Source organism: Megalobrama amblycephala, linkage group LG3 (genome assembly GCF_018812025.1).
Source record: "Megalobrama amblycephala isolate DHTTF-2021 linkage group LG3, ASM1881202v1, whole genome shotgun sequence".
Taxonomy (NCBI): domain Eukaryota; kingdom Metazoa; phylum Chordata; class Actinopteri; order Cypriniformes; family Xenocyprididae; genus Megalobrama; species Megalobrama amblycephala.
In genome coordinates this window covers 55,411,641-55,422,501 of record NC_063046.1, presented here as the reverse complement: position 1 = coordinate 55,422,501, position 10,861 = coordinate 55,411,641, and the positions used below count along the sequence as shown (strand labels likewise).

Below are 10,861 nucleotides of genomic sequence, written 5' to 3'. Positions count from 1 at the left end.
AACAGTGCGTCCGCAACACTCTTAGCGGAAATGTTGCGGAGAGCCACTGCTTCGGGGTATCGCATTGCATAATCCACAATGACAAATGCAAAGCGATGCCCTCTTGCTGATCGCTCTAATGGCCCGATGAGGTCCATACCAATTCTTTCGAAGGAGACCTGCATTAATGGGAGGGGGCGCAAAGGCGCTTTTGGAGCGGCCGGTGGATTCACCAACTGACATTCATGTCAAGACGCGCACCACCTGCGCACGTTCTCGTGAATGCCCGGCCAAAAGAATCGGGTCATGAGGCGATTTAGTGTTGCCGTTTGTCCTAAGTGTCCAGCCATTGGATTAGAATGAGCCGCGTGGAAAAGCATTTCCCTGCGCTCTCGTGGCGGGGAGGGGGTTAAATGGTTGGCGCAGAGAGAGGGGAGAAGCAGGAGTGTGGTCCGGCCTGGAAGCAGACGGCCCCGCCCCCCTGGGTGGGACCCGAGGTCTGGAAAAGTATCCCTGTTCAGTCCCGCCCCGCCCCCGGAGGGCCGGGCGGACGAGACCTGGGGAGAGGGACAGGTTTAGAGAGAGAGAAGGATGGGGGAAGAGAAGGAGAGAGAGAGGCAGATGGAAGGGGTTCGCCGACCCCTGGGCACGCCACAATGTGGTCCTCCGCGAGGTGGATGGCCGAGTCCAGCAACGTGGGATGGTGGCACTGGACCCACTCGGCTGTTCTTCTGGGCAGCCGAGTTATGAACTTCTCCAGCACCACCAGATCGATGACTTGCTCCACGTTGCCTCCCTCGGCCAGGAGCCATTTGCGGCAGGAGTCCCGGAGCTGTTGGGCCATCACGAAGGGCCGGCCGGACTCGCCCAACTCCAGTGAGCGGAACCGTTGGCGATGCTGTTCTGGGGTCCGGCCGACACGCTGAAGGATGGCCCTCTTCAGGTCATCGAAGACCAGGAGGTTCTGTACAGGAAGCTGCTGCGCTGCCACCTGCGACTCACCCGAGAGTAGTGGGATGAGTCGCATGGGCCACTGGTCCCGGGGCCAACCTGAAACCTCTGCGGACTTCTCGAAGAGGTCCAGGAAGGCCTCCGGGTCATCCAGCGGCCCATCTTGTTGAGGGGGAAATGGGTGGTCTCCGTACGAACCTCCCGGTCGATCCAGCTCAGAAACCTCTCGCGGTCTTGCTGCTGGACCTGAAGAATAGCCTGGAAGCGGCGCTCCTGATCAGAACGGAGGTCCAGCAGGGCTTGATGTTGGTCCTGATGTAAGACCGCGAGGGATGAAATGATGTCCGCAAACAGCGTGACTGAGGGCGTTTGCATGGTGGCGGCTCTCTTCTTCCTTCCCGGGTTTCGGCACCAGTGTAGTAATGTTCAGAGTTCATAGGGAAGGAAGAGGACAAGGGTCGGCTTTTGACTGCTGACTGAGCTTTATTCAGTGTATAAAAATGTCCAACAAAAGTCTGTGCAACGCACAACAACAAAATAAACAATCCACAACAGGGCTTCACTCCAACGTCGGTATAAACAATCCACAATAGGGCTTCACTCCAGTGCTGTTGTCGTGCTCAGCGTTTCAGTCAGCAGTCCCTCTCTCTCTCACACACTCCTGCTTCTCCTGACGTTTTATCCCATCTCCACACCAATTACTGGAATGAGAAACAGGTGTTCGTGATTTACATTTAACCCGCTCGCTTACCACGTGTCTCCCGACGAAGTTGCAGACCTCGCTGAACCACGCCCCCCTTGCCACAGTGACATTGATACAATGTGGTGTTTTCATCCGAACCATCATTTTGACTGATAATGAAATTTCAAAGTTTTATTTATGTTGGATCAACATTGAAATTTTGATGAAAGCCGACAGCACAAATGCTTTGAGACATACACTAAACTAACAGTGATTTGTAGTTGATGACAACAAGATCACGCAGGCATGTGTTTCTGAAATTGGCCAGTGATTGGTAAACACCCATTTTAGTTTTGCATGTGCACTTCTCAGTAGTCTAATCAATTCCTCCTCATTAGAGAGAAAATACAGGTGCATCCTACACAGTAGTGTTGTTTGTTGAACCACCTGACTTCTCTGGGTTTCAAAGATTCTTCTCTGGGTTTCTATGTTCTTTTGTTTGTTTGTGCTTGCTATTTGCATTTAATTTATTGTTACTGAATCTAATAAGATATATTTACTTTAAAAAAAGTTATTAAAGTATTTGAATAAACCATCCATTTTTCTAAATTCTCAAATAGTGCATGCAACTTGCTTTAGTAATATTTATTTGGATATATTTATTTATTAGTGCAAGTGACATGAACAGCAGCAAGAATATCATACTTTGCACATAGCCCATGTATTGCATCTATTACTCAATGCTTGCAGAGTACATTGACTTCTTTCCTTTAATAGGAATAAAGGCAGATGAGAATGGGCAAAAAAAAAAAAAAAGCACCCTCATTGATAATACTTTGAGTTGTATTCGATAGGATCATCACCTGACCTGGGACTTGATGCTGTCCTGTACCTTATCTCCTGCTCCCTGATTACTGCTTAATCAGGTAATCATTCATATTCCCAAATCTGTATTAAATTTGAGGAATGCAACTAATTTCCTTTCTGTTTAGCCTGTTTCCACAAACACAATAATGCATTTTTTTAAAGAAATAGAAGAAAAACAACATCTTGTGTTTGAGAAAGTGAATGACATGGCTATTTTTTGATATTTAAACAGATTAAGGTCTACATAAGGTGAATCTAATTTAACAGTATTATATTATTGTTACGGATCCCTTGTTTCCCTGGACTCCATATCCCATAATCCTCCTGTTTCATCACCTGCACTCACTTCCCTCATCAGCTCCCCATCGTCACTCATCACCTGCACCTGGACTCTATTGTCAGCACTCCCCATATATTGCACTCACTCCCTTCACTCCTCGTCCGTTCTCTGTTTATGTTAGAGTTTGTATGGTGTACTCTGCCTTGGTTTATATTAAAGTATTGTATGTTTGTGGAAATCCGTGATCTGCCTCATCTCTACACCAGCAACCGTAACAGAAGAACGGACCTTTAAACCGCCGGATTTTCCACAAAAAAGAAAATAAGAAAATATGGAGACTTTCCCTGGCTCCCTGGATCCAGCTCCTCCAACGCCTCTCACCCTGACAGCCAGCGATCGCCTTATCGGGCTCCTGCAGGTAGGTCGTTCGCTGGAGAGGTATGTGGAGGAGTTCGTTGAGCTTGCTTATTTGACTAACTGGCCCGATGCTCAGTTGATCGCCCTGTTTCTGGATGGACTGGACGACAACACTATCCGTTTTGATGAACCTGTTTATCGTTTCTCCTTAAGCAAAGCTATCAATTTAATTTTGTGGTTAAATGGCTCCAAATTCTTCGTGGACACGGTTCAGGATCAGTGTATGTCTCCAGTCCATCCGGAAACACGGTTGGCCGGGCCAGTCAGTCAACCTCCGTCTCCCTCCGCATACCCCTCCAGCGAACTCCCTTCCTGCCCCACACGGAACCCACACTCCTCAACTGGGTCCCGAAAGCGGAGGAGGAGGAAGCAAGCAGCTCCAGTATCTCCAGAGCCCGCTCCAGTATCTCCAGAGCCCGCTCCAGTCTCTCCAGAGCCCGCCCGCTCCAGCCCGTCTCTCCATAGAGCCCGCTCCAGTCTCTCCAGAGCCCGTTCCTACGGGAATTTTAATTGTATTCATATTGGCCCTCTGAGCCCGCTCCAGTCTCCACCGAGCCAGTCTCTCCAGAGCCCAGTCTCCGCCGAGCCAAGTTCTCCAGTCTCCGGGAATTTTAGCCTGCATCTCCGGTTCCGCCGCCGAGCCTGCATCTCCGGTTCCGCCGCCGAGCCTGCATCTCCGGTCTCCGCCGCCGAGCAAGCAGCGCCAGTCTCCGCCGCCGAGCAAGCAGCGCCAGTCTCCGCCGCCGAGCAAGCAGCGCCAGTCTCCGCCGCCGAGCAAGCAGCGCCAGTCTCCGCCGCCGGGCAAGCAGCTCCAGCCGCCGCCGGGCCCTCAGCTCCAGCCGCCGCCGAGCCAACTGCCCCCATGAACTGTGTTTTTGAACCCTCCAGCCCAAAGAGCCTCCTTCCATGGGTGTCTCATTGCTTTTCCATCTCAAGCCCCTTCATCCAGCACTCCACCTCGGCCCTCTGCCATTACCTCCACCTTGGCTCCAACCTCCCTCATCTCCACCATGGCCCATCAGTCCACCAGCTTCACCAGCCTCCATCCTTCCTCCGGTCAAGCATCAGCCCACCCTCACCTCAGGACTGTACTCCTCCGTTTTCACTCCGTCCCTTCGTCCCTCTGTTCACTTGGCTTCTTCTCTCCCTCCTGCTTTCCCTGTGTCGTCGGTCGTCTTGGTTACGCTGCGGCCTTCTGGAACCCTGCCTACGCCTCAGTCGGCGAAGCCGTCGGTGTCGCCATGGTGCTACGGACCTTCGGCATCGCCTGGACTCCAGGCCTCTTCGGCAGGCCGCTGCACCTGACCCGCCATGGCCGCCTTCAGCCCCTGACCCGCCATGGCCGCCCGCTGCACCTGACCCGCCATGGCCGCCCACGGCTCCTGACCCGCCATGGTTTTTGGACCTGCCCTGGAGACCCAATCTACTCCTCCCCCTGCTCCGGTTTGAGGTCTCCAGGGCGCCCGCCCCCCTCCCGGTTGTTACATCTACGGCGCGAGGACGCGCCTACCGGGAGGGGGAGGTACTGTTACGGATCCCTTGTTTCCCTGGACTCCATATCCCATAATCCTCCTGTTTCATCACCTGCACTCACTTCCCTCGTCAGCTCCCCATCGTCACTCATCACCTGCACCTGGACTCTATTGTCAGCACTCCCCATATATTGCACTCACTCCCTTTACTCCTCGTCCGTTCTCTGTTTATGTTAGAGTTTGTATGGTGTACTCTGCCTTGGTTTATATTAAAGTATTGTATGTTTGTGGAAATCCGTGATCTGCCTCATCTCTACACCAGCAACCGTAACAATTATAAATATAGTTAGAATATTCTATGTTTAGCAATGTATAAAAAGTTAATTATATTGTGTTTAGCATATTAACATGACTGTGACTATGTATGGCAACTGAATTGACTTGTTCTTAATTAACATCATGTTTTCTTTTTTAGATTTCAGAGAACCCACAGGAAAAGAGGCAGTTGTCTAATGCAAGCCAGATTTTGAAAACTTTGGACCACTTGTAGTTATGATGACATAAGACTTCTGAAAGTAGTGTTATTTTTTAAAGGTTAAAATACTTTTGTCCTTTTTGCCCTACTCTTAAAGAATTTAATTTTCTATCTCTTAGTGTGTTAAACTGTCAAAAAAAAAAAAAAAAAAAAACTGACTCAGTTGCTGGAAAGGTGTCATTTATGTTTTAAAAGGTTTTCCCAAAACTTTGAAATGGTCATAAATTTGTTGATGTACCATTGAAGTGTAGCTGAAATATTAATGTTGTTCAGAACATTGTTTTATGTTGACATTTCAGTTCAATCAACATCACATTAACATTGATCAAACAATATTACAAATTATTATTGTTAATTTCAATATTGATTCAACAGCAGTGATGTAGAATCAGTCATAGTGTAATGTTGATTCAATAGCGTTACCGTTGATTTTTTTGTTTTTGTTCACCATTGTTTCAACATTAAATGCGGGTGCAAACGTGAAATTGAACCAACATAACCTCATAATGTTGATTCAATGATGTTATCATTGATTTATTGTTGAAATCTCAACATTGTTTCAGCATTAACTGAGGGTGCAAGAGTGATGTTGAAAAAATATCACTTTATAATGTTGAATCAATAATATTACCTTTGATTTGTGGTTGAAATCTCAACATTGCTTCAACATTAAATGCGGGTGCAAACGTGATATTGAACCGACATCACCTCATGTTGATTCAATGATGTTATCATTGATTTATTGTTGAAATCTCAACATTGTTTCCGCATTAACTGAGGGTGCAAGAGTGATGTGGAAAAAATATCACTTTATAATGTTGAATCAATGCTATTACCGTTGATTTATGGTTGAAATCTCAACATTATTTCAACAGTGCCAAAGACGTGTTGAAAAAATATCACTTTGTAATGTTTAATCAATATTATTACCATTGATTTGTGGTTAAAATATCAGTATTGCTTCAACATTAACTGACGGTGCAAGAGTGATGCTAAAGCAACATCACTCTGTAACGTTAATTCAATGTAATTGGCGTTGACGCATCAACACTGACTCAACATTGTTTCAATGTGACCATGCTATCTGGGAATATTCAGTTAGTCATAGTGCCACCTGCTGGCAACAGGAAATGGCATGCTTTACACTGTAATTCACTCCCAGAAACACATTTCAATATGCCACGTAGTACCAAAAATGCTAGAAACATGTTAAATCATGCAACACTTGTCTAAGTGCTAATGTATGTGATTAACACCACAAAACAGGAAGTTGTAGTAACTCAGGCATACGATGTCCGATCTGCTCCAAACTTCACATGTTTGATAATACTCCTGGTCTGAAGACATCAACATGGCAATTTTCAGTTACAGTCAAAGCGCCACATGTTGGCAGCAGGAACCGTGGCACTTTGAAATGACTTTTGCCATAATTCTGCTATATTTATTCACTTACATGCATGTCGCCCACCGTTCACTTTTTTCCTGAGGCCAAGATCTAGTGCAGCATTTAAAAATTGCTGCTGTGACCCCTGTACCAAAAAAAAAAAAAAACATACATTTTGATAATCTCAATAATTTCCATCCCATATCCAATCTTCCGTTTCTCACAAAAATTTCAGAGCAAATTGTTGCTAATCAATTGAATTCTCATCTTACTACAAACAATTTTTTGAGCCCCTTCAATCGGGATTCCGTAAACTCCACAGCACTGAAACAGCTTTAGTTAAGGTCACTAATGATTTGCTAATAGCTTCTGATTCTGGCTGTCTTTCTATCTTGATTCTTTTTGATCTCAGTGCCGCATTCGACACTGTTGATCATTCAATTTTACTTACTTGGTTAGAGTCTGTCTTTGGTGTTTCTGGGACTGCACTACTCTGGTTTGAGTCTTATCTCTCAGATCGAAAGCAGTTCATTGCTATGGGTGGTTGCAGGTGTGATATTGGTGTTGTGAAATCTGGTGTGAAATTTTGGGCCCTTTACTTTTTAGCATTTACATTTATCCATTGGGTCAACTTTTAAGATCACTTGGTCTCATCTTTCACTTTTATGCAGATGACACTCAGGTTTATGTACATTTAAAACCTGATGTTAATGTGGCTGTGTCTTTTCTCTCTCAATGTATTTCTGAGATAAAAACAAAATTGATGTCTGGAAATTTCTTGTGTCTGAACAGTGACATGACAGAGGTAATGCTCATTGGTTCACCCTACCAGATATGTAATGCTGGGTCTTTAACTTTAAGTGTGGATGGCTCTACACTGGAATTTGAAATTAAGAAATTTAGGGGTGATATTTGATGCACATTTAACATTTGTTCCTGTGAGGGACCAAGGAGCCAAGGACAAGGAACACCAACTATTTACCATAAACATGGGTTTTTATTGCAACCCAAGGAGAAAACATTCAGCTTTACAAACTCAATCTTTTACAACACAACAAAATAATAATAAAAAAAACAACAAAACAAAAAGAAAATAAAGACAAACTATTCAGAGAAGCAAACAAACTAAAGCTGACCTGATCTAATGAACAAAACAACAACTTATAAAGGAAAGGATGGGCCCATTACAAATTAAGAGGGGAAACAAATGAGACTTAACATTTAACATATAACACCAAATAAATCAACATAGAATCATACAAAGAAAAATATCAAATCAAAATAAAGAAAAGCAAAATGTAATCAAATACCGCAAATGTACAACTACATAAATCAATTAACAAAAAGCAACAACGTTTCCTTCTCCCCCGGGCAACTTCAGCAAATGGAAAGTCCGGGCGGAACCAATAATGTTTAAAAGCCCTGTTCTGGCCGGACACCAATTATTGCGACACCAGGATGCGGCTGCAACAGACCCTGTCGAGATCGCCACCCGTCAACGGTAAATTTAAACTCAAAAGATAGAAACAAATATAAGAAACAGACAGGGTTGGGGAGTAACGAAATACATGTAAGGACGTTACGTATTTAAAATACAAAATTTGAGTAACTGTATTTCGTTACAGTTACATTTTAAATAGATGGTAATCAAATTACAGTTACATTCAAAAAGTATTTTAGATTACCAAAGAGATTACTTTGAATTGTAATGTCATTTATTTTATTTAATAGGCTATTAACGTAAGCTGTTTGAGGATTTTTAACCAACGAGCCGATTGCTGATGATTCTCCGACTCTGTCTGTTTAAAAAAAAAAAAAAAACGTGCGCAGCCTGTTCAGTATTTTTTTACAGTCTATGGTTCAGATATGAGCAACCTGCAGAGAGCAGACATGAGATCGCACGCGAATAATGGATGGGAAAACAGGGCATAATGCATTTCTCTAGTGGAAATTCAAAGACAGTTTTACTTATATAAACATGAAGAAGGACGTACAGTAACCTCATAGTGCAATGCAAGCTTTGTCTACCTGCAACAAAACTTCCATCGGCTTCAAAGGATTCAAAATCTAATCTGAAAAAGAGGTAGGCCTAAGCTGTTCATGGTCTTTGAAAATGTTATTTTCCTTATTTACTCCTCATTATCCTGTTTAATCGTACGTTGACCCTTGTATGGTTATCATTAACCTACATATTTATAAGAATTAGGTCTTTGAAAAATAACACAAAATCCTCATAGAATTAACATCCAATTAATCATGCGTTAATTAATGTTTTATAAAGCCAATTTCTTGGTGTACTTTACAGACAAACTTTAAATCTTAATAATTCATTCCAGATGTTTAGGTATATGGCGCGTGCACGAGTTCATGATCAAAATAGAGATTCAGTAGTCCACTGGTCATAATTCCAAAGCTTTTTTAGTTTTATTTTGGTCTATCCTTATCCCGGGCTTGCAAACAAACTGCTTTATAATTTCCCAAAATGTCAGGAAATATTTACTAAGCCTGTCAACAGGGCGTTAACACAGGCACATGCTGAAAACAGAGGAGAACAGACGCGCCACAGAGGAAATACTGCATCATGCACAAGCTCACTGCTCGCCAAATATAGGAAGAATAATATAAATATTAAATTGGGGTTGATATGACTGTATCTCTAAGGGGAACTGTCTTCAGAAAAGTTTTAATGGCTTTTCCTCTTATCTCCAGCGCAGGGCTACTTTGGGTATAGTGGTAACCATGGAAACGCTATTATCACTGCTGTTCCACAAGCGCCACCTACTGTCAGAGAGTGAATTTACATTTCATTCAGCCCGTCTGCTAATTGTGTTTTGTGCAGGTGACTTATGTAGCATAATTTCACAAAGCTAATGTCAGACCATGCTGTTTTTGCTGTTAATCTTGAAATTATACAATAATTTAAATGAAAAACAACTGCTCATGCTCATGTTCATAACCTCTTTGTTGGGATTGTGATAAAAATGCAGTGTTTGCCCCTAATATCAAAGAGCTACACATATTTTTTGAACAAATAAACAACAAATAAATTTGCTTTTAAAAAAAAATCTGCAACCAGTATCAGAATCGGAAATTTGGTTCTATTGGCCATGAAAAATCAAAAGAGGTGCATCACTAATAATAATGAAAAAAAATTAAATAAAGGATTATTTAAAAAATCAATTTTTTTTTCTTCGCTGTTTGTTGTTTATATGGTTAATATTAATGCAGCTATCAGTGCATTAAGGTTAAATATTAGTATAAATGTATTTATACTAGGGATCGTTCACACAAAATTATCATATTTTTTCCAAACCTGTAAAATGTGGTGGAGAGATGCAAAAAACTGTTGAGAAACCGTAGGTGAGTCAGCTTTAAATATCGGCCTTCTCTCGAGATTATTGGGTAGATCATTTCATTTCATTTTCTTTATAAACATTCTAAATGTTACAAACAAACTTTGTTAATAAAACAATTTAAACCACTGTGTCAATTTGACTCTATACACCTATAAAACAACCTATATTATTAACAATATTTTATTGTTGTTATTTAATATTTTGTTATCCCTCTGATGCACATCTTTACAAATATAAAAATATAATTTAGGAATGATATATCAATAGTAATTATATATGGATGTGATGTTAAAAGAAACACATATTTTCATAATTTGTTTATCAAGATATTGAAATTCTTTACCAACACCAGAGGTGGGTAGAGTATCCAAAAACTGTACTCAAGTAAAAGTACAAGTACTTATAGAAATATTTACTCAAAGTAAAAGTGAAAGTAATAATCCTAATAGTTACTTGAGTAAGAGTAAAAAAGTATCGAATAAAAATCTTACTCAAGTAGCTCTGTCACGGAGACGAACCCCGTGATTCCCTCCGCTGGCCAGCAGAGGGCTCCATCCCCGGAATACTGACATTCACGCATCCACTCACTCACTTACACTGACGCACACTACATTTCCCATAAGCCCCGTACCTTGGACTCTGATCATCCGCCAGCTGCAGCTGGTTAGGACTGCTATTTAAGCTGCCAGCTCACACAGACTGACGCGAAGTCTTGATCATTGCCCCGGCTGTCATTACTGAGCGTTTATACCCTGTTTGCTTTCCTGTTGCCATTCTTGTCTGTTTACCGTCTACTGATTCTCCGCTGCCTGCCTATTGACCCCCGCCTGTTTCCCTGGACTGTGATACTTGCCTGTGACCCTGACCTACTGCCTGTCTCTGACCACGATACTGTCTGTTCTCCGTTGCTGTGTTTGTTGGTTCTGACCCCTGCCTGT

General features: G+C 42.8%; 1 protein-coding gene across 1 annotated transcript; it reads left to right on the top strand.

Moving 5' to 3' along the window:
- Nucleotides 1-3,090: 3,090 nt before the first annotated feature.
- On the top strand, nucleotides 3,091-4,481 carry LOC125264080 (vegetative cell wall protein gp1-like). The gene is made up of 2 exons (XM_048183326.1): nucleotides 3,091-3,177; nucleotides 4,065-4,481. The coding sequence occupies exons 1-2, from the start codon at nucleotides 3,091-3,093 to the stop codon at nucleotides 4,479-4,481; spliced, it is 504 nt and encodes a 167-aa protein (XP_048039283.1).
- The last annotated feature ends 6,380 nt before the right edge of the window (nucleotides 4,482-10,861 follow it).